Source organism: Pseudophryne corroboree, chromosome 2, assembly GCF_028390025.1.
Source record: "Pseudophryne corroboree isolate aPseCor3 chromosome 2, aPseCor3.hap2, whole genome shotgun sequence".
NCBI lineage: Eukaryota > Metazoa > Chordata > Amphibia > Anura > Myobatrachidae > Pseudophryne > Pseudophryne corroboree.
Window position 1 is genome coordinate 503,698,194 of NC_086445.1, and position 25,285 is coordinate 503,723,478.

Genomic DNA, 25,285 nt, shown 5'->3' on the forward strand with positions numbered 1-25,285 from the left:
TAAAGTGAAATCAAACATGGACATTTAAAAAAGTGCAGTGTTGATTATTTTATGTCTTGACTACTATTTATTAACAGCAATTACTTAGTAGTCAATCTATCTTCCACAGTGTAATCTGCTGGCGCTGATGTCTGTGCCATTACAGTTGACATCTGATTATTAGAACTTTCATACAAAAAGACCAAATTACCATGAAATTCCGCTGCAATTTGGTATTCCCCATGGTAATCTTATGCCTTCTTTGGAAGAGTATGCTTCGGGAAGTAGAACTGTCAGCTACAGTGAATTGTATCTGTTAATCCCAACCTTCTGTACACCTGGCAAATAGACACATTATCCACTGTACTAATAACCCGCTTTTCTGCAAACAGAAAAAACTCTTTTTACCTGAATTAAACTTTCTGTGGGCTAGCAAATTTCCTGTGATTTCCTGTACTACATTATAATAACATTGTAACCATCGCAATTACCTGCAATCATCCTCTGGTTATACAAGTAATTGCAGAATTGTTGTAATTTTAAAAGAATTTCTGTAGGCTGTACTCTCCCGCGTGCAGCACTTACTATATACTTTTGCTCTCGGGTCCTAGGACAAATGAATCCTTTACAAGCACTGCAGACAAGTGCGTGAAAACTATTAAACTTTCACCTGTACCTAAATCATTAACAAATAAGTGTAGCACCAACATGCCATAATTATTAAAATAGTTAAAGTTTTACTTGGGAACTTAGACAATTTATGTGTGTTTTCCTAAGAGTTAAACATACTTAAATGCAAGTAATGTATACTATCACACAGGTATTTAAATAGTAATTATGCTGCTACAAATTTTTTTCTTGTAAATCACTTGTCTTCCTCACACGCCTGAACTCTGTTCTCTGACGTCACCTTCTCTGTCAATCTGTTTGTTCACTTGCACACTTCCTATTTAATTTATACATGCAATATTTAAATATGTATTACATATACATAATGCAATTCATTAATTGTAAATGAAATCAAACTTTTTTTTATTATTATTATTTATTCAACCACAGAAGCATTTTTTTTCAAGAAGCCCCAAATTCATTAAGAGATCTTTCCTGTCATTTTCCTTTGGCTGCTTTCTTTCCATTTCAAGTACCATTATGGTATTTCAGGCAGCTTCCTGTGAGAATTCCCATTTCTATGCTGTTATTCTTCCTTGTAAAAAGGTGGCTGCACTGGGGGTGTAGTTGTTTTGAAATTTTAAGAACCCTCTTGAAGTCTGGATTGTGCGGATCAGGCCTGGGATTTCTGTTATATGTACTGAAGAATGCATTGGTTATTTAGGAACTTAATTCCCAATATGTCTCCTCTTTGATTACAGACAAAAGACAACATCTTACAGCATTATTAAAAACCCCGAAACAAGTTAATGATCTAAACTCCTTAACTCACTATTTTTGACTATTTAAAGTACTATGATTTTATGACAAACAGGCTCATTCAGTCCTTTTTCTTTATGCTTTTTTCCTTGTTTCTTTCTTTTCTGTGCTTTTCTTTTCCTCCAGCCTGTGTAATTTGTAGCTCATTTCCTCTTCTGTCTGGGGACTGAAAGGTCGTGAGTGCCTAACAATTGAGAGAGCAATAGTTCTTCAGAAAGACAGCATCTATGTTTAATGCTCAAAGGTTAAACACTGTTACTTTGTTTGGAAAACAGAGTTTTTTCTGCATGGCATTTAAATATTGAAATAATCCTTGCTAAATCCTTTTTTTATGTTTGCTTTTGTTTTTAATGAAATGTTGGGTCAGATATAGCTCTTGATTGTTTAGTTCCACATTCTACCTCTATATATCGGTATTGTTTTATTTATTGTAGAACTTTTTATAGCTCTTGTTTGTTTAGTTCCACATTCTAACTCTATATATCGGTATTATTTTATTTATTGTACAATTTGGTTATTAAAGTTTGTCTCTTCAATGTGCTTTTAGAAAAACAGTCTAGCTGAGTATTGCATAAAACTGTGTGTATATGTATACATATATATTTATCTAACGTCCTAGTGGATGCTGGGGACTCCGTAAGGATCATGGGGAATAGACGGGCTCCGCAGGAGACAGGGCACTTTAAGAAAGAAATTGGATACTGGTGTGCTCTGGCTCCTCCCTCTATGTCCCTCCTCCAGACCTCAGTTTGAATCTGTGCCCGGACGAGCTGGGTGCTACTTAGTGAGCTCTCCTGAGCTTGCTATAAGAAAGTATTTTGTTAGGTTTTTTTATTTTCAAAGAGATCTGCTGGCAACAGACTCTCTGCAGCGTGGGACTGAGGGGAGAGAAGCAGCCCTACTCACTGAAGATAGGTCCTGCTTCTTAGGCTACTGGACACCATTAGCTCCAGAGGGATCGTACACAGGATCTCACCCTTTGTCGCCCGATCCCGGAGCCGCGCCACCATCCCTCTCGCAGAGTCGGAAGACAGAAGCCGGTGACAGAAGCAAGAAGACTTCAAAATCGGCGGCAGAGACTCCAGTCTTCAAACTGAGAAAGCGCACAGCACTGCAGCTGTGCGCCATTGCTCACACATTACACCCACACACTCCGGTCACTGTAGGGTGCAGGGCGCCCTGGGCAGCAATTAGGAACCTCTTGGCAAAAAGTGAGCCTATATACAGTTGGGCACTGTATATATGCATGAGCCCCCGCCATTATTTTACACAGAAACGCGGGACAGAAGCCCGCCGCTGAGGGGGCGGGGCTTCTTCCTCATTACTCACCAGCGCCATTTTCTCTCTACAGCTCCGCTGAGAGGAAGCTCCCCAGGCTCTCCCCTGCAGGAACACGGTAGAAGAGGGTAAAAAGAGAGGGGGGGGCACATAAATTAGGCGCAAAAGCTTTATATACAGCAGCTACTGGGTTAACACTAAATTACTGTGTGATTCCTGGGACATATAGCGCTGGGGTGTGTGCTGGCATACTCTATCTCTGTCTCTCCAAAGGGCCTTGTGGGGGAACTGTCTTCAAAAAGAGCATCCCCTGTATGTGTGTGGTGTGTCGGTACGCTTGTGTCGACATGTTTGACGAGGAAGGCTATGTGGAAGCAGAGCGGGAGCAAATGAATGTGGGGTCGCCGCCGACTGTGCCGACACCAGATTGGATGGATATGTGGAAGGTTGTAAATGATAATGTTAATTCCTTGCATAAAAGGTTGGATAAAGCTGAGACATTAGGACAGTCGGGGTCTCAGCCCATGCCTGATCCTATGTTGCAGAGGCCGTCAGGGTCTCAGAAGCGCCCACTATCCCAAATTGTTGACACAGATATTGACACGGATTCTGACTCCAGTGTCGATGGCGATGATGCAAAGTTACAGCCTAAATTGGCTAAAGCCATCCGTTATATGATTATAGCAATAAAGGATGTGTTGCACATCACAGAGGAAACCCCAGTCCCTGACAAGAGGGTTCATATGTATGGGGAGAAAAGGCAGGAGGTGACCTTTCCCCCTTCACATGAGCTAAATGAGTTATGTGAAAAGGCTTGGGAATCTCCAGATAAAAAACTGCAGATTTCCAAGAGGATGCTTATGGCGTATCCCTTCCCGCCATTGGACAGGTTACGCTGGGAATCCTCCCCTAGGGTGGACAAAGCTCTGACACGCTTATCCAAGAGGGTAGCCCTGCCGTCACAGGATACGGCCACCCTTAAAGATGCTGCGGATAGAAAGCAGGAGAGTACTCTGAAGTCCATTTATACACATTCAGGTACCTTACTAAGGCCGGCAATTGCATCGGCCTGGGTGTGTAGTGCTGTAGTAAGGTAGCTAAGCATACCTTATCAGAGGAACTTGATACTTTAGACAAGGATACTATAGTAATGACCCTGGGGCATATAAAAGACGCTGTCCTATATATGAGAGATGCTCAAAGAGACATTAGCCTTCTGGGCTCTAGAATAAATGCAATGTCGATTTCTGCCAGAAGGGTCCTGTGGAGTCGGCAATGGACAGGCGATGCCGACTCAAAGAGGCACATGGAGGTTTTACCTTACAAGGGTGAGGAGTTGTTTTGGGACGGTCTCTCGGACCTGGTCTCCACAGCTACTGCTGGAAAGTCAAATTTTTTGCCGTATGTTCCCTCACAACCTAAGAAAGCACCGTAATACCAAATGCAGTCCTTTCGATCACAAAAGAGCAAGAAAGTCCGAGGTGCGTCCTTTCTTGCCAGAGGCAGGGGCAAAGGAAAGAGGCTGCATAACACAGCTAGTTCCCAGGAACAGAAGTCCTCCCCGGCTTCCACTAAATCCACCGCATGACGCTGGGGCTCCTCAGGCGGAGCTAGGCCCGGTGGGGGCGCGTCTCCGAAATTTCAGCTACAAGTGGGTTCACTCCCAGGTGGATCCCTGGGCGATAGAGATTGTGTCTCAGGGATACAAGCTGGAATTCGAAGAGATGCCCCCTCACCGATACCTCAAATCGACCCTGCCAGCTTCCCCCTTAGAGAGGGAAATAGTGTTAGCTGCAATTCACAAATTGTATCTTCAGCAGGTGGTGGTCAAGGTTCCCCTCCTTCAACAAGGAAAGGGTTATTATTCGACCATGTTTGTGGTACCGAAACCGGACGGTTCGGTCAGACCCATATTGAATTTAAAATCCCTGAACATATACCTGAAAAGGTTCAAGTTCAAGATGGAATCGCTCAGAGCGGTCATCGCAAGCCTGGAAGGGGGGGATTTTATGGTGTCTCTGGACATAAAGGATGCATACCTTCATGTCCCCATTTATCCACCTCATCAGGCGTACCTCAGATTTGTGGTACAGGATTGTCATTACCAATTCCAGACGTTGCCGTTTGGTCTGTCCACGGCACCGAGAATATTTACCAAGGTAATGGCGGAAATGATGGTGCTCCTGCGAAAGCAAGGGGTCACAATTATCCCATACTTGGACGATCTCCTCATAAAGGCGAGGTCCAGAGAGCAGTTGCTGATCAGCGTAGCACGCTCTCGGGAAGTGTTACAACAGCACGGCTGGATTCTAAATATTCCAAAGTCGCAGTTGATTCCTACGACTCGTCTGCCCTTCCTGGGCATGATTCTGGACACAGACCAGAAGAGGGTTTATCTCCCGATGGAGAAGGCTCAGGAGCTAATGACACTGGTCAGAGACCTATTAAAACCAAAACAGGTGTCGGTGCATCACTGCACGCGAGTCCTGGGAAAGATGGTGGCATCATACGAGGCCATTCCCTTCAGCAGGTTCCATGCGAGGACCTTTCAAGGGGATCTGTTGGACAAGTGGGCCGGATCACATCTACAGATGCATCGGCTGATCACCCTATCCCCCAGGGCCAGGGTGTCTCTTCTGTGTTGGCTGCAGAGTGCTCACCTTCTCGAGGGCCGCAGATTCGGCATTCAGGACTGGGTCCTGGAGACCACGGATGCAAGCCTCCGAGGGTGGGGGGCAGTCACACAGGGAAGAAATTTCCAAGGTCTGTGGTCAAGTCAGGAGACTTGCCTTCACATCAACATCCTGGAACTAAGGGCCATATACAACGCCCTAAGTCAAGCGGAGACCCTGCTTCGCGACCAATCGGTGCTGATTCAGTCAGACAACATCACCGCAGTGGCTCATGTAAACCGCCAAGGCGGCACAAGGAGCAGGGTGGCGATGGCGGAAGCCACCAGAATTCTTCGCTGGGCGGAGAATCACTTAAGAGCACTGTCAGCAGTGTTCATTCCAGAAGTGGACAACTGGGAAGCAGACTTCCTCAGCAGGCACGACCTCCACCCGGGAGAGTGGGGACTTCATCAAGAAGTCTTCGCGCAGATTGCAAGTCGGTGGGAACTGCCACAGGTGGACATGATGGCATCCCGCCTCAACAAAAAGCTACAGAGGTATTGCGCCAGGTCAAGAGACCCTCAGGCGATAGCTGTAGACGCACTAGTGACACTGTGGGTGTTCCAGTCGGTTTATGTATTTCCTCCTCTTCCTCTCATACCCAAGGTGCTGAGAATCATAAGAAAAAGAGGAGTGAGAACAATACTCATTGTTCCGGATTGGCTAAGAAGGACTTGGTATCCAGAGCTGCAAGAAATGCTCACAGAGGACCCATGGCCTCTGCCTCTACGACAGGACCTGTTGCAACAGGGGCCCTGTCTGTTCCAAGACTTACCGTGGCTGCGTTTGACGGCATGGCGGTTGAACGCCGGATCCTAGCAGAAAAAGGCATTCCGGATGAGGTTATTCCTACGCTGATAAAGGCTAGGAAGGACGTGATGGCTAAACATTATCACCGTATATGGCGAAAATATGTTGCTTGGTGTGAGGCCCGGAATGCTCCTACGGAGGAATTCCAGCTGGGCCGTTTCCTTCACTTCCTACAGTCGGGAGTGACTTTGGGCCTAAAATTGGGTTCCATTAAGGTCCAGGTTTCGGCCCTCTCCATTTTCTTTCAAAAAGAACTGGCTTCTCTTCCGGAAGTCCAGACGTTTGTAAAGGGAGTGCTGCATATTCAGCCTCCTTTTGTGCCTCCTGTGGCACCTTGGGATCTTAACGTGGTGTTGAGTTTCCTGAAGTCACACTGGTTTGAGCCACTCAAAACCGTGGAGTTAAAATTTCTCACGTGGAAGGTGGTCATGTTATTGGCCATGGCTTCAGCTAGGCGTGTGTCAGAATTAGCGGCTTTGTCACATAAAAGCCCCTATCTGGTTTTCTATATTGACAGGGCAGAATTGCAGACCCGTCCACAATTTCTGCCAAAAGTGGTGTCATCCTTTCATATGAACCAACCTATTGTGGTGCCTGTGGCTACTCGTGACTTGGAGGATTCCGAGTTACTAGATGTGGTCAGGGCTTTGAAGGTTTATGTAGCCAGAACGGCTAGAGTCAGGAAAACTGAGTCGTTGTTTATCCTGTATGCACCCAACAAGCTGGGTGCTCCTGCTTCAAAGCAAACTATTGCTCGCTGGATCTGTAACACGATTCAGCAGGCTCATTCTGCGGCTGGATTGCTGCTTCCAAAATCAGTAAAAGCCCACTCCACAAGGAAGGTGGGCTCTTCTTGGGCGGCTGCCCGAGGGGTCTCGGCATTACAGCTTTGCCGAGCGGCTACTTGGTCGGGTTCAAACACTTTTGCAAAGTTTTATAAGTTTGATACCCTGGCTGAGGAGGACCTTGTGTTTGCTCATTCGGTGCTGCAGAGTCATCCGCACTCTCCCGCCCGTTTGGGAGCTTTGGTATAATCCCCATGGTCCTTACGGAGTCCCCAGCATCCACTAGGACGTTAGAGAAAATAAGATTTTACTTACCGGTAAATCTATTTCTCGTAGTCCGTAGTGGATGCTGGGCGCCCGTCCCAAGTGCGGACTTTTCTGCAATACTTGTATATAGTTATTGCTTAAATAAGGGTTATGTTTGGTTGCATCAGGGTTTATCTGATGCTCCATTGTTGTTCATACTGTTAACTGGGTAAGTTTATCACAAGTTACGCGGTGTGATTGGTATGAGTCTTGCCCTGGATTCCAAAATCCTTTCCTTGTACTGTCAGCTCTTCCGGGCACAGTTTCTCTAACTGAGGTCTGGAGGAGGGACATAGAGGGAGGAGCCAGAGCACACCAGTATCCAAATTCTTTCTTAAAGTGCCCTGTCTCCTGCGGAGCCCGTCTATTCCCCATGGTCCTTACGGAGTCCCCAGCATCCACTACGGACTACGAGAAATAGATTTACCGGTAAGTAAAATCTTATTTTATATATATTTTTATATATATATATATATACTCCAAAAGATGCAGGCACTCGTAGACTGAATAAATGCACAAGTAATTGTATTCAAGTCAAACGTTTTCGGAGCCTAAGCTCCGTCCTCAGGACATTACAAAATTCTACAGCAACCAAACAAACAGACTTACCCACATAAATACCCCCAGAGCTCCTGCACTTCGCGCTCACTGCCGCCCGCCGGAGTCCCGTCCATCGGAAGTCTCCCCTGATGCACATCCGGTGACGCGGCCGCCGTAACTATAGGAACAGTTCCGTGTGCGCTCCACCGGCTAGCTTCCTGCGTTCCAGATGGTTAGACAGGGCTCCCGGCAGTACACTGACTACAGGGACAGCGGCTACGAGATACAGTATACATAAAAATAAATTAAAAAGAAATACAAATCCACAAAAAACACTATATACATGAAACACAGGACGAATCACTGACATTAGGAGAAATAGAGCCACGTCCATCTATCAAAAAATGTAAAGACATTATTTTCAAACTAAGCTGTTCCAATTAATTTTATTGTTCAATCCTGAAGGTTGAGTAGTACCTTACCTTATAATCCACTGGGATTCTTTGATAAGGAGTTTCTTAGCCCGATCACCTCTATGTAGGGAATCGGGTACATGATCAATAATGTAATATTTTAATGCTTTCAGAGGGTGTCCAGCATCCTTAAAATGCCGTGAAACTGGCTGATCAATTTCTTTACCCCTGAATGTCATGTTAATAGCAGATCTATGAGCATTCATACGCTCCTTAAATTTGCATGTTGTTTGGCCAATGTAGTATAACTCATAAGGGCACACTATTATGTATACAACATACGAGGTATTGCATGTCAACACAAATCTGATATCGTAAACCTTCTCACAATGAGGGTGCTTAAATTGTTTGCACAAAATCATATAATTACAAGTAGTGCAGTTATTGCACCTGTATCACCCCAGAGTTTTAGTGTACGTATTAGGTGGTTTTGGTATACCCCAACCTGAAATATCAGCATGCACCAATCTATCACAAAGGTTAATACCTCGTTTATATGCAGCAATAAGTCTAACCTTACTGAAAATGGGAAGGTCCCTATCAGTACTGACAATAGGACAAAGAGCAGAAGTTGCCCTACGTGTAATAGGACTAGCCGTGGAGAATTCACTCACCAAGAGAATGATGTTCTCATATCTACGTTTAACTGGGTTAAGTAACTCAGATCTATTCATGTTCAAAACTCTCATTTTTAGTTCTCCTAAACTAGCCAAGTTATAACCTCTCTCAGTGAATTTAACCGCTTGTTGGTGCAATGCTTCAGACAGCAGTGCTGGATCACTGGTGATGCAAGCAACTCACATCATGTGGGACAATGGGAGGCCCTTCTTTAAGGCAGGGGGATGATGACTAGAAGCCCTCAAAAGTGTATTCCTATCGGTTTCTTTAGAAAACACACTTGTCACAATTTTACTATCAATGACTGTCATTTTAACATTCAGAAAATTAGCCCCAATGATGCTACTGCTGAAAGTAAACTTAATAGGAGTGTCATACTCATTGATATCAGACATTAAATTAAGGAAACTCTGTTCACCACCTGTCCACAACAGAAATACGTTGTCTATATAACGAGTAAAAAAACATAATATGTTTGCTAATGTTTACATCACTGATAAACATGTGTGTCTCCTGAAAAACATATAAACATTGGCATAAGAGGGGGCAACGGGAGATTCCATGGCACACCCTCTTAATTGAAGAAAAAAAGAACTATCAAATAAAAAATAATTCCTTCTCAAAGTAAGTTCCAGAAGAGTCAAAAAAAAGTCCATGGTCTATGGAGGAGGTGGGAAAATTTTGTTCAAGAAAAGACTTCATAGCTAGAATACCACCTTCATGGGGAATAGATGTATACAGGCTGCATATGTCTAAACAACACACAACGTTCCAGCGGGTATAGGCCTTCATTCCGAGTTGATCACACGCTAGCTGCTTTTAGCAGCAGTGCACACGCTAGGCCGCCGCCCTCTGGGAGTGTATCTTAGCTTAGCAGAACTGCGATTGAAAGATTAGCAGAACTGCACAGGAAAAATTTCATGCCGTTTCTGAGTATCTCCAGACCTACTACTATCTTGCGATGACTGCAGTCTGTTTAGTTCCTGGTTTGACGTCCCAAACACGCCCTGCGTTCGGCCAGCCACTCCCCCATTTCTCCAGCCACTCCTGCGTTTTTGCCTGGCACGCCTGCGGTTTTTAGCACATTCCCTGAAAATGCCGAGTTGCCACCCAGAAACACCCACTTCCTGTCAATCATACTACGAACACTCGAGCGACTGAAAAACGTTGCTCGAGCTTGGGTAAAACTACGAAGTTTGTGTGAAACTACTTAGCGCATGCACGCTGCATACCATGCACATGCTCATAATTGCCTTTTCTCTATCGTCCTAGTGGATGCTGGGGTTCCTGAAAGGACCATGGGGAATAGCGGCTCCGCAGGAGACAGGGCACAAAAAAGTAAAGCTTTAGGATCAGGTGGTGTGCACTGGCTCCTCCCCCTATGACCCTCCTCCAAGCCAGTTAGATTTTTGTGCCCGGCCGAGAAGGGTGCAATCTAGGTGGCTCTCCTAAAGAGCTGCTTAGGAAAGTTTAGCTTAGGTTTTTTATTTTACAGTGAGTCCTGCTGGCAACAGGATCACTGCAACGAGGGACTTAGGGGAGAAGAAGTGAACTCACCTGCGTGCAGGATGGATTGGCTTCTTGGCTACTGGACATCAGCTCCAGAGGGACGATCACAGGTACAGCCTGGATGGTCACCGGAGCCTTGCCGCCGGCCCCCTTGCAGATGCTGAAGTAAGAAGAGGTCCAGAATCGGCGGCAGAAGACTCCTCAGTCTTCTAAAGGTAGCGCACAGCACTGCAACTGTGCGCCATTTTCCTCTCAGCACACTTCACACGGCAGTCACTGAGGGTGCAGGGCGCTGGGAGGGGGGCGCCCTGGGAGGCAAATGAATACCTATTTTGGCTAAAAATACCTCACATATAGCCTCCGGAGGCTATATGGAGATATTTAACCCCTGCCAGAATCCGTTAAGAGCGGGAGACGAGGCCGCCGAAAAAGGGGCGGGGCCTATCTCCTCAGCACACAGCGCCATTTTCCCTCACAGAAAGGCTGGAGGGAAGGCTCCCAGGCTCTCCCCTGCACTGCACTACAGAAACAGGGTTAAAACAGAGAGGGGGGGCACTAATTTGGCGATATGCTTATATATATATTAAGATGCTATAAGGGAAAACACTTATATAAGGTTGTCCCTATATAATTATAGCGTTTTTGGTGTGTGCTGGCAAACTCTCCCTCTGTCTCTCCAAAGGGCTAGTGGGTCCTGTCCTCTATCAGAGCATTCCCTGTGTGTGTGCTGTGTGTCGGTACGTGTGTGTCGACAGGTAGGAGGACGATGTTGGTGAGGAGGCGGAGCAATTGCCTGTAATGGTGATGTCACTCTCTAGGGAGTCGACACCGGAATGGATGGCTTATTTAGGAAATTACGTGATAATGTCAACACGCTGCAAGGTCGGTTGACGACATGAGACGGCCGACAAACAATTAGTACGGTCCAGACGTCTCAAAAACACCGTCAAGGGTTAACACCCCTTAAGGTGGATAAGGCGCTCACACGCTTATCAAAACAAGTGGCGGTACCGTCTATAGATAGGGCCGTCCTCAAGGACCAGCTGACAAGGCTGGAAAATATAATAAAAAGTATATACACACATACTGGTGTTATACTGCGGCCAGCGATCGCCTCAGCCTGGATGTGCAGAGCTAGGGTGGCTTGGTCGGATTCCCTGACTAAAAATATTGATACCCTTGACAGGGACAGTATTTTATTGACTATAGAGCATTTCTATATATGCGAGATGCACAGAGGGATATTTGCACTCTGGCATCATGAATAAACGCGATGTCCATAACTGCCAGAAGATGTTATGGACACGACAGTGGTCAGGTGATGCAGATTCCAAACGGCACAGTATGGCCGTATAAAGGAAGAGGACTTGTTTGGGGTCGGTCCTTCGGACCTGGTGGTCACGGCAACTGCTGGAAAATCCACCGTTTTTTTACCCTAAGTCACATCTCTGCAGAAAAAGACACCGTCTTTTCAGCCTCAGTCCTCTCGTCCCTATAAGATCATATCTGCCCAGGGATAGAGGAAAGGGAAGAAGACTGCAGCAGGCAGCCTATTCCCAGGAACAGAAGCGTTTCACCGCGTCTGACAAGTTCTCAGCATGGCGCTGAGACCGTACAGGACCCCTGGATCCTACAAGTAGTATCCCGGGGGTACAGATGGGAATGTCGAGACGTTTCCCCTTCGCAGGCTCCTGAAGTCTGCTTTACCAAGTCTCCCTCCGACAAGGAGGTAGTATGGGAAAAAATTCACAAGCTGTATTCCCAGCAGGTGACAATTAAATTACCCCTCCTACTACAGAAAAGGGGTATTATTCCACACTATATTGTGGTACTGAAGCCAGAAGGCTAGGTGAGACTTATTCTAAAAAATTTTTTTTGAACACTTACAAAGGTTCAAATTAAGATGAAGTCACTCAGAGCAGTGATAACGAACCAGGAAGAAGGGGACTATATAGTGTCCCGGGACATCAGGGATGCTTACCTCTATGTCCCAAATTTGCCCTTCTCACTAAGGGTACCTCAGGTTCGTGGTGCAGAACTGTCACTATCAGTTTCAGACGCTGCCGTTTGGATTGTCCACGGCACCCCGGGGTCTTTACCAAGGTAATGGCCGAATTGATGATTCTTCTTCGAAGAAAAGGCGTCTAAATTATCCCTTACTTGGACGATCTCCTGATAGGGGCATAGTCCAGGGAACAGTTGGAGGTCGGAGTAGCACTATCTCGGATACTGCTACAATCAGCACGGGTGGATTCTAAATATTCCAAAATCGCAGCTGATCCCGACGACACGTCTGCTGTGCCTAGGGATGATTCTGGACACAGTCCAGAAAAAGGTGTTTCTCCCGGAAGAGAAAGCCAGGGAGTTATCCGAGCAAGTCAGGAACCTCCTAAAAACAGTGCATCATTGCACAAGGGTCCTGGTAAAAATGGTGGCTTCCTACGAAGCAATTCCATTCGGCAGATTTCACGTAAGAACTTTTCAGTGGGATCTGCTGGACAAATGGTCCGGATCGCATCTTCAGATGCATCAGCGGATAACCCAATATCCAAGGACAAGGGTGTCTCTCCTGTGGTGGTTATAGAGTGCTCATCTTCTAGAGGGCCGCAGATTCGGCATTCAGGATTGGATGCTGGTAACCACGGAGCCCAGCCTGAGAGGCTGGGGAGCAGTCACACAAGGGAAAAATTTCCAGGGAAGTGTGATCAAGTATGGAGACTTTTCTCCACATAAATATACTGGAGCTAAGGGTAAATTTATAATGCTCTAAGCTTAGCAAGACCTCTGCTTCAAGGTCAGCCGGTATTGATCCAGTGGGAAAAACATCACGGCAGTCGCCCACGTAAACAAACAGGGCGACACAAGAAGCAGGAGGGCAATGGCAGAAACTGCAAGGACTTTTCGCTGGGCGGAAAATCATGTGATAACACTGTCAGCAGTTTTTCATCCCGGGAATGGAAACTGGGAAGCAGACTTCCTCAGCACGACCTCCACCCGGGAGAGTGGAAACTTCATTGAGAAGTTTTTTCCACATGATTGTAAACCGTTGGGAAATACCAAAGGTGGACATGATGGCGTCCCGTCTGAACAAAAAACGGGACAGGTATTGCGCCAGGTCAAGAGACCCTCAGGCAATAGATGTGGACGTTCTGGTAACACCGTGGGTGTACCAGTCGGTGTATGTGTTCCCTCCTCTGCTTCTCATACCTAAGGTGCTGAGAATTATAAGACGTAGAGGAGTAAGAACTATACTCATGGCTCCGGATTGGCCAAGGAGGACTTGGTACCCGGAACTTCAAGAGATGCTTACAGAGGTCTTATGGCCTCTGCCGCTAAGAAGGGACTTGCTTCAGCAAGTACCATGTCTGTTCCAAGACTTACCGCAGCTGCGTTTGTCGGCATGGAGATGGAAAGCCGGATCCTAAGGGAAAAAAGGCATTCCGGAAGAGGTCATTCCTACCCTGGTCAAAGCCAGAAAGGAGGTGACCGCACAACATTATCACCACGTGTGGCGAAAATATGTTGCGTGGTGTGAGGCCAGGAAGGCCCCACAAAGAAATTTCAACTCGGTCGTTTCCTGCATTTCCTGCAAACAGGAGTGTCTATGGGCCTCAAATTGGGGTCCATTAAGGTTCAAATTCGGCCCTGTAAATTTTCTTCCAGAAAGAATTGGCTTCAGTTCCTGAAGTCCAGAAGTTTGTCAAGGGAGTATTGCATATACAAAACCCTTTTTTGTGCCTCTAGTGGCACTGTGGGATCTCAACGTAGTTCTGGGATTCCTCAAATCACATTGGTTTAAAACCAGTCAAATATGTGGATTTGAAGCATCTCACATAAAAAGTGACCATGCTCTTGGCCCTGGCCTGGACCAGGCGAGTGTCAAATTGGTGGTTTTTTCTCAAAAAAGCCCATATCTGTTTGTCCATTCGGACAGGGCAGAGCTGCGGACTCGTCCCCAGTTCTCTCCCTAAGGTGGTGTCAGTGTTTCACCTGAACCAGCTTATTGTGGTGCCTTGCACCTACTAGGGACTTGGAGGACTCCAAGTTGCTAGAAGTTGTCAGGGCCCTGAAAATATGTTCCAGGACAGCTGGAGTCAGAAAATCTGACTCGCTGTTTATACTGTATGCACCCAACAAGTTGGGTGCGCCTGCTTCTAAGCAGTCGATTGCTCGTTGGATTTGTAACACAATTCAATTTGCACATTCTGAGGCAGGCCTGCCACAGTCTAAATCGGTTAAGGCCCATTCCACAAGGAAGGTGGGCTCATCTGGGGCGGCTGCCCGAGAGGTCTCGGCATTACAACTCTGCCGAGCAGCTACGTGGTCAGGGGAGAACACGTTTGTAAATTTCTACAAATTTGATATCCTGGCAAAAGAGGACCTGGAGTTCTCTCATTCGGTGCTGCAGAGTCATCCGCACTCTCCCGCCCGTTTGGGAGCTTTGGTATAATCCCCATGGTCCTTTCAGGAACCCCAGCATCCACTAGGACGATAGAGAAAATAAGAATTTACTTACCGATAATTCTATTTCTCGGAGTCCGTAGTGGATGCTGGGCGCCCATCCCAAGTGCGGATTATCTGCAATACTTGTACATAGTTACAAAAATCGGGTTATTATTGTTGTGAGCCATCTTTTCAGAGGCTCCGCTGTTATCATACTGTTAACTGGGTTTAGATCACAAGTTGTACGGTGTGATTGGTGTGGCTGGTATGAGTCTTACCCGGGATTCAAAATTCCTCCCTTATTGTGTACGCTCGTCCGGGCACAGTACCTAACTGGCTTGGAGGAGGGTCATAGGGGGAGGAGCCAGTGCACACCACCTGATCCTAAAGCTTTACTTTTTTGTGCCCTGTCTCCTGCGGAGCCGCTATTCCCCATGGTCCTTTCAGGAACCCCAGCATCCACTACGGACTCCGAGAAATAGAATTATCGGTAAGTAAATTCTTATTTTTTTCACTTGATCGCTGCGCTGCAAAAATCGGCAGCGAGCGATTAACTCAGGATGACCACCATAGTCCCTATGTCCAACAATTTATTCAAAAAGGACGTAGTATCTTTAAGAAAGGTTCTTTGTTTGCATAGCAACGGTTGTAATATGCTGTCCAAGAATTGTGAAACAGGTTGCAGCAACGAACCACGGGCCGATATAATGGGCATACCCAGCGGGCCACATGGATTTTTATGGATTTTCAGTAGTGTGTACAGTACCGGCACCACCGGACACTCTACACACAAGGCTTGCACTAAGCTTATTCTCCCTCTGTGTTGCATTCAGAATACCAAATAATTCCTTCTGATATCCACAAGTTGGATCCTGTCTCAGTTTCCTTTATACATCTTGATCACCCAGTTGTCTTGTTATTTCAGATCTGTATTTGTCCAGATCTAGGATAACCAAGGCACCGCCTTTATCGTCGGGCCTAATTGTTATATCAGTGTAGGATTCTAAATCCTTTAGAGCCCTAAATTCCATCTTAGAAAGATTAGGACGCACCTGGCATTTAGTGGCCACATATCGAGAAACTGAATCATCCAGAAGTCTGTTAAAGGTTTTCAAAGACGAATTTGTTGAAATGGGATCAAAGTTTGATCTAGATGCAGAGTTCAAAAAAGGACTGAAGATATTAGTCTCCTCCTGATGACTTGAATGCTGAAAATGCTCTTTCAATCTCAAATTTCTAGAAAATTTATGGAGATTCAATTTCCAATTAAACACATTGTGTTTGTTGGTTGGTACACACAAGTAAGAAAAGGAAATGACTGATTGCGCTATCTCTCCAGGTGCGTATATGAATAAAGACACGTTTTCATCACTTCTCTGGTATTTATTTTAGTACAAACATTATGTCCCATACGACAGTATATTAAAAAACTCAATATGCATGCATACTCATTAGGAGCTCAATCTAAAAAAAAAATTTTTTTTATAATAATCATATAGTAATATTTCTCAAAGAGGAAGCACCTGTGTGCGAAACGCGTTAGAGAATTGCTTTTCACCCTGCTAAGTGACCAGCGACATCATTATTTGGGATCTACCCTGCCGGATTGGGAGCTAAGGACAACCAAAGAGACCTCACACACCTGCCGCCAAAGCTGAACCGCAATCAGAGGAGACGCGGCCAGCCAGGTGGAGAGTCTACTCTGCAAATCGTCCACATACAAGCGGCCCCAAACACGCTGAGGGTTAGAAACCATCCAACACCGCTACAACCACGGAGGACAGACGGGGAGGGAGAAAGCAAAACCATCACCGCTGTGCACGGCGAGGATCTCCCCAACACGTCTGTATCCACAGACACGGTGGTAAGCGGCTCATTTCAGTGATTAAACTGTCAGTGTATGGACTATGCTCAATATATGAATAAGAACTGTGGCCATATGCAAAAGACTGAGTTCTAACACAACTGGAAAAACATCATTCAATGTTGTGGAAACTGTGTCTATATACAAAGAACTGAGTTTCTTCATTTTTGGAAAAATACCGTTTAAACGCTGTGGATATACAAGCTATGTTGCACTTAAATTAGTAGTGGAACCACTATTTATTGTTTCTACTAGGTTTGAGCACTGGATGTTTAAACAGAGAAATATTACTATATGATTATTATCAAAAAAAAAATTTTTTTTAGATTGAGCTCCTAATGAGTATGCATGCATATTGAGTTTTTTAATATACTGTCGTATGGGACATAATGTTTGTACTAAAATAAATACCAGAGAAGTGATGAAAACGTGTCTTTATTCATATACGCACCTGGAGAGATAGCGCAATCAGTCATTTCCTTTTCTTTCTTGTGTAGCTTCTTGATCAATTTATGATCAAGCCTTAGCTGTACGTACACAGGTACAGCTGGACAGGGATTGCAGCTTATAGTCTAATATAAATTTTAAATTAAAAATAAGTAATACAATCAATTAATTAGCGCCTGGATCAGGGTTGTGTGTTTTTTTCTGGTACACACAAGTGGCTCAGGTAGTGCAGCTCATCCAGGATGGCACATCAATGCGAGCTGTGGCAAGAAGGTTTGCTGTATCTGTCAGCGTAGTGTCCAGAGCATGGAGGTGCTACCAGGAGACAGGCCAGTACATCAGGAGATGTGGAGGAGGCCGTAGGAGGGCAACAACCCAGCAGAAGGACCGCTACCTCCGCCTTTGTGCAAGGAGGAACAGGAGGAGCACTGCCAGAGCCCTGCAAAATGACCTCCAGCAAGCCACAAATGTGCATGTGTCTACTCAAACGATCAGAAACAGACTCCATGAGGGTGGTATGAGGGCCCGACGTCCACAGGTGGGGGTTGTGCTTACAGCCCAACACCGTGCAGGACGTTTGGCATTTGCCAGAGAACACCAAGATTGGCAAATTCGCCACTGGCGCCCTGTGCTCTTCACAGATGAAAGCAGGTTCTCACTGAGCACATGTGACAGACGTGACAGAGTCTGGAGACGCCAAGGAGAACGTTCTGCTGCCTGCAACATCCTCCAGCATGACCGGTTTGGCAGTGGGTCAGTAATGAGGTGGGGTGGCATTTCTTTGGGGGGCCGCACAGCCCTCCATGTGCCCGCCAGAGCCTGACTTCCATGAGGTACCGAGATGAGATCCTCAGACCCCTTGTGAGACCATATGCTGGTGCGATTGGCCCTGGGTTCCTCCTAATGCAAGACAATGCTAGACCTCATGTGGCTGGAGTGTGTCAGCAGTTCCTGCAACACGAAGGCATTGATGCTATGGACTGGCCCGCCCGTTCCCCAGACCTGAATCCAATTGAGCACATCTGGGACATCATGTCTCGCTCCATCCACCAACCAGGAGTTGGCGGATGCTTTAGTCCAGGTCTGGGAGGAGATCCCTCAGTAGACCATCCAGCACCTCATCAGGAGCATGCCCAGGCATTGTAGGGAGGTCATACAGGCACGTGGAGGCCACACACACTACTGAGCCTCATTTTGACTTGTTTTAAGGACATTACATCAAAGTTGGATCAGCCTGTAGTGTTTTTCCACTTTAATTTTGAGTGTGACTCCAAATCCAGACCTCCATGGGTTAATAAATCTGATTTCCATTGATAATTTTTGTGTGATTTTGTTGTCAGCACATTAAACTATGTAAAGAACAAAGTATTTAATAAGAATATTTCATTCATTCAGATCTAGGATGTGTTATTTTAGTGTTCCCTTTATTTTTTTGAGCAGTGTGTATATATATATATATATATATATATTTTTTTTTTTTATATATATATATATATATATATATATATATAATATATTAGACCAGAAATCCGGCACTCCACAGGGTCACAAAGAAACAACTTTACCGGGTGCCCTCCATAACGGATGTCCTGCACGCACGCGTCCAGATCAAACCAGCATACTAGGCGGCACTCCGGTCAATGAAGGATCAGTCACACAGGCTTGTTAGCAACGTTTCAGCGCTCTTTATTGGCGCTTTTGTCAAGCAGTATACATGTATACTGCTTGACAAAAGCACCAATAAAGAGCGCTGAAACGTTGCTAACAAGCTTGTGTGACTGATCCTTCATTGACCGGAGTGCCGCCTAGTATGCTGGTTTGATATATATATATATATATATATATATGTATATATATGTATATGTATGTGTGTGTGTATATATATATATATCTATAAATATATATATATAATATAGATATATATATACTATTATATAGAGCAGGGGTGGGCAATTATTTCAGCTGAGGGCCACTTGACACTTTCCTGTAAGTATTCGAGGGCCGCACACAAAATAGCAGCTCCCCCACGTGCCAAAAATATAGGGACGTGGCTTCATGGGGAAGGGGTGTGGCCAAAAAATAATACAGATTCATATTAGGCTGTACAATAGTCTCCATTATTCAAATTATGCCACACAGTAGCGCCACTTACACACATTACTCCAGGTAGAGACCCTCTTTTACACATTACAGCAGGTAGAGCCCCCTTTTACACATTACGGAAGGTAGAGCCCCCTTTTACACATTACGGCAGGTAGAGTCCCCTTTTACACATTAACATTTTATTTGGGATAATCATTGCACAGCAAGCAAATTATCCAGTGTCTTATGGCCCCTGATGAAAGGTGTGACACAGTGACAGGACACGGGGGGTGGAACACGGTGATGGAACAAAGGGGGTGACACGGTGACAGAACACGGGGGTGGGACACGGTGACAGAACACGGGGGTGGGACACGGTGACAGAACACGGGGTGGGACACGGTGACAGAACACGGGGGGGTTGACACTGACAGAACACGGGGGTGGGCCACGGTGATGGAACACAGGGGGTGACACGGTGACAGAATATAGGCGGGTGACACGGTGACAGAACACGGGGGGTGACAGAACACGGGTGGGTGACACAGTGACAGAACACGGGGGGGGTGACACGGTGACAGAACACGGGAGGTGACACGGTAACAACACGGCGGGGTGACTTAGTGACAGAACACGGGGGTGACACGGTGACAGAACACGGGGGGGTGACACAGTGACAGAACGTGGGGGGTAACACTGTGACAGAACGCGGGGGAGTGTGACATGGTGACAGAACGCGGGGGGACTGACTCAGTGGCAGAACACGGGGGTGACACACTGACAGAACGTGGGGGTGACGGGACACGGTGACAGAACACTGGAGGTGACACGGTAACAACACGGGGGGGTGACTTAGTGACAGAACACGGGGGGGTGACACGGTTAAAGAATCCGGGGGGGGGGGGGGAGGGTTGGGGGTGGTACAGCGAGCGTTAAAGATCTCCCCCTAAACTAAAAACAGTCTGACGCCACTGCCCGCACACACAAACATATATACACACACACACTCTCTCATATATATATATATATATATATATATATACACATATATATATACATATATATATATATACACACACACACACACACACACACACACAGAAATACACTTTCTTTCCCTCACTTTTTCCATTAACTTACTGATCTGTGTTTGGCTGGCAGTGGCAGGAAGGATGGATCTGTAGCAGTGGCTTATGTCCAGTGTAGCTCCGCCCCCTTAGGTCCCGCGAAGCCACGCCCCCTCATCTCCGCATAACTCCGCCCCCTTTTCGTCTGATTTCTGCCTTTGTCACTGGGGACTGTGGAGGCGGAAGAAGGAGTATGAGTGTGTCAGGCGCCGTGCAGCAGCAGGGGAGACAGGCGCCGGCAGCTTGGAGCTACTGCAGAGCAATGACAAGCAGCTCAGTCGGTCGGGCCGCTTGTCATTGCACACTGGTGGGAAGCAGTGGGCCGGGCAGGATCGGTTTGCGGGCCGTATTTTGCCACCCCTAATATAGAGGTTACTGCACACAATGTACTGTACTTTCTATTAATGGAATAACCGATGGGTTACCACTTAGCATATTCAGAATAAGTGGCTTCCACTATAGCCGGGGCTTATGTACTGTATGTTGTAAATTAGCACGTAACACCTTATTACAGTATCTCAGGATTTGTATATAGTAGAATTACTGTCTTTATATGAAAACCATTGTTTGTATATTTTTTTTAAAAATCAACACCACATTTTTTATTTTTATGGTTGGTATGATCTAGTAAGTAGACACACTGTGCACACATACAAAGCATTGATTTATTTTTTCACTATAATAGTACGGTACACTAGGTATACATGTATTCTCTACAACATGCGCTTTATGGGGATGCGGTCAATTTATCAAAATTCCCACAATTGACCGACGGTCAAAATCTCCAAAAGGTCAAAATCCCAACATTTAAAATACCGACAAATTCAAAATACCATAATTGAAAATGTCGACAGGTCAAAAAGTCGACATGAGTTTTTCAAGATTTTTTCTTTGAAACCGACTTGTTCATACTTTACCATCCCAGTGGACCTGGAGGGGGAATATAATAGTGTGCCCGAAGCATGGCAAACACAGCGAGCCATGTGAGGGGACGCGGTACACTTATATGGTGTCCGTGTTGACCTATGTCGATATACACAAAAAAAATTAACAACTTGAGTCGGCTTTTTGACCTGTCAACATTTTACATGTCGGTATTTTGGCCTTGACCGTATTTTACTGTACATGTCGGGATTTTGACCTTGTCTGGATTTTCATTGTAGGTATTTCATACTAAACCCCACTTTATGTATTTACTTGGTAACTGCAACAAGGAGTATTTTTTCTTTTCTTTACTTAGTACAGTGGTTCTCAAATTGTCTGCCTAAGCACCATAGGGTGTCTCGGCACTTGCAGGGGGGCCTTGGATTGGTGGTCCAGGACCAATTCAAATTATTTATGGTCAATGTAAAGGTGTGTACACACGGTGAGAGCCTTGCTATGTTCGATTTTTACTTGCGATTTCCCTTGAACTCCCCGGAGCCCAGATAGGACAGATTTTGACTAACTTTTCTTGAGATATGAACTATGTGTGCTTACGATTTTGGCTTATGTGAGATTTTGGCTTATGTGAGATGTCATTGACATGTGAGATGAACTAGATAGTATACCGATCTAGCAAGGATTGACTTGCCTGCACAGTCTATCTTTTCTTGCGATGCCGACCTGGCGGGGCCGCGCATCGGGATCGCAAGGTGACTTTCACCTTGCGATTTGCACTAACTTTTCTTGCGATTTTGACTATATAGTCAAAATCTCAAGAAAAAATCTCACCGTGTGTACACACCTTTACAGGCAAAACCAGTGCTGGTGGCTGCCAATCATAAACTATGTTTACAAACAGAAGCAAATCTTGTTCCTCACCACATAACTGCACCTAAGGATGACACATAAACACAATTTACTTAATTTAATATTTCTTTCTAACTTTCTCAATAAAAAAAAACAAAAAATATTCTGATATTCTGGTGCTGTCATTAAAAAAAGTTTGGGAACCAATGACTTAGACTGTTGGGGTAGCAAATATCAGTATGCCCATTTTTTACTTTATAGCTAAAAGTACAGGCCAAGCACTGATTGGATCACAGGGATTCTTCTCTTCTAAGGACAAAATTAGCATATTATATAGTCATTGCTTGAAGGAGCAAATTGTCAGGCTTCTAGCACACTTTTACATGTTTTCTGAATACACATAGATTTCCTGGCAGTGCCTAATGGCTAAATGGCAGAGAATTCATTTTACAATCAGCTATACTGAATAAAGTGTATTCCATCTGTAAGAAAGAGCCAACAGATGTGTCCTCCTACACTATTTCTACATCCCTATTCTGCACACCAGGTCCCAGGCGACTTGGCTTGCACCAAGCGTCTTTTTTGTGTCTTTTTTTTGTTTGTTGTTCATATGTGTATCTTAATCGCAATCCAATGTAACAAAACTGCTTCATGCACTGATTAATTTGATCTGCGACACTTGTATACCTGTATCATGCCAAGTTCTTTTGTGTGTCGTATACAGATTCAGACTTAATCGCAAATAGATATGCAAGTGTCACATATCAAATTAATCAGTGCAGGGTCATGGTTTAGTCGCACAACATTGCAATTAAGACACACATTCAGGTTGAAAAGATATTACACCGCTCCGTGTGACTCACTTGCGCCAGGCATCTCACACCACTATGCATATAGAGACGAGGGGCATGAGGACACATCTGTATCACTTCCTTCATTGCTCTGGCCCTGGCTTCACTTGAGGTTCAGATTTTAATTATTGGTGATTTATTTTCTAAAATTTGTGTTTTGAAAAATGTAACAGTGTTTCTGCAATATGCTGTTAATCCATGTAACTGTACCTCTGCATACATGTATCTAATAGATTGCAGATTATTGACATTCTGTATTATTTGTTGTTCACAGGTAAACTTAACAGTCAAGACAATTATAATAATTTCACCAATAACAACCCAGGAAACCCGCGCCTTTCACCGCTCCCCAGTTTGACTGTGGTACTACCACTGGTACAAATAAAGCAGCCAATGACACTAGGAACCATCACGAAACGTACTGGGTAAGCACTTCCTACATGTTTAACAGTCATATGAGGTACTCAAGTAATATAATATAAGTATTGAAACTATTACCAAGATTTCTTGGGTCTATGTATTAAGTTAATATGGGTGAAAGAACAGTCCATTTTCACTCTTTCCTCCATTTGTTTCCTATCCATTACTATAAGAGGCCATCCCAATGTTTTTATATATCCTATTTTGAAGGACTATGTCTAAGATACCGTATGCTAAACTACATTTAAGATATAGCCCTTTTTCCCCCATACTTCCTTGCCTTTGCCTCCTGCCTAGCTGCATATTGCAGTGCTAGCCATCAGAGACGCACATTATGTAACCAGGTGTGTCCCATATACTATAATCATTATTAACTTTTGTATTACTGTATACTATACTATACCTGGCAGAAGCTTGTCTCATGGGAATGACTACTAACTGCTGTATTTAGCAGTGACGTGTGGTCAGGATAGGCAGGGGAAGGCAGAGCCTCACCTATCATACTCCACTACACTCCAGAGTTTTGGTGTAAATTTGGCTCTGACACTAGCCAATTCCTCCCCAGCCATTGACCTCACTGGTATTTAGTGTAACTGGCCAGGCACACTGGTATTAGTAGACCAAGCAATCGCAATTAGAAAACTTTGTCTGCTGTTATTTACCTGTGGGGTATAAAAAATACAAATCAAAATACATGTGCTTTCTACAGACATGAATAAAACAATTCAGTCTTAGGCATAATGTTTGGACAAAGAAGAATAAATATATCTGTTTTCAGTCAGAAAAATTTTGACCGTTACAATTTCTTAAAAAGAGACAAGAAATAGGTTGTGAAAATATCAACACACTTTTCAACAAAACGTTAAAAGCCGCAAACTCCAGGAAACATTTTGGTATTGCTTGCCAGCTTCTTACTTTTTGGTAAAGATCTTCTAGACCTAGGTCATTGATAGACATACTTAGTGAAGGTGCGTGCAGTGTTTCTTGCGCTACAAGCGCAAACTGCCAGAAGATTGATCATACAGATGTGTCCTCTTACATCTTTGTTCCGTGCGCTACCAGTCGCGTTACACACATGGCCAGCGACAGAAAACTTACATTTTTGGGCCCCTTAGCCCTGCAATTTACATACAAGCTAGTCTGCGATTGGGTTACCCCCCCCCCCCTCCTTCCCCGTCTCTATCCAGCCTCACTCCTTGCCTGTATCGCTCCAGTCTCATCCTCACCTCCTCCAACACCATCATTCCCACCCCTCCCCGTGTCTCTCTGCCCCATCACCTTGTGTTTCTCAGCAGAACCCTCCCCCATCTCTAAGACAAGGGGCAAATGCAGAATTCATGGGGAAGGGGAGTTCCATCTATGGACGAGTGTGTGAGTGTGTGAGTGTGTGAGTGTGTGTGTGTGTGTGTGTGTGTGTGTGTGTGTGTGTGTACGTGTATCCACAGTGATGACAGCAGCAGCCCGACATCCGTTTCAACTAACCTCAGTTGTTTCTTTCAGGGGTTAAACACACTATGCACTATAATGGGTGCTACAAAAAAAAACTAAATAAGTTAATAATCGAGACAGATGTATGTATGTATATATATATATATACTTGTACAAACACACAGAACACAATAGATTAATGCATAAGATATGGCATCTCACTTTATTGTGATGACGCAAATTGGATACAATGTTGTTAACCCACGGGAGCGCGCACCACACTATGCGCCTGATTCAGCATGGGCTGCGTTGTCCGGACCACCCAAACAGTGCATCAACGCCCACAAAATGCAGTGTCAACGCCGTGTCACTGTCCCCAGCCAGGACTTAAACTACGTTCTGAAGAAAATGCAGTTTAAGACCTTGCACATGTGCGCACCGGCCTGCGTACATGTGCACATGTGTTGAAATCACCAAATAGCAATTTCAACACA

At 45.0% G+C, this 25,285-nt stretch overlaps 1 protein-coding gene and 1 long non-coding RNA gene across 8 annotated transcripts in view; one reads left to right on the top strand and one right to left on the bottom strand.

The window, feature by feature from the left end:
- Positions 1-25,285, top strand: part of BCAS3 (BCAS3 microtubule associated cell migration factor) — a 2,144,796-nt gene that overhangs the window by 973,869 nt on the left and 1,145,642 nt on the right. For all 7 annotated transcript variants that reach the window (XM_063954016.1, XM_063954015.1, XM_063954017.1 and 4 more), the window contains exon 16: positions 23,218-23,368. In XM_063954016.1, the coding sequence (XP_063810086.1) occupies positions 23,218-23,368 (151 nt within the window). The remainder of the gene's footprint in view (positions 1-23,217; positions 23,369-25,285) is intronic.
- LOC135050923 (uncharacterized) lies at positions 1,047-20,442 on the bottom strand. Its single transcript, XR_010241925.1, has 3 exons — positions 20,375-20,442; positions 7,868-8,074; positions 1,047-1,591 (listed from the first exon to the last, which is right to left on the bottom strand). It is a non-coding gene; the product is annotated as an uncharacterized LOC135050923 (long non-coding RNA).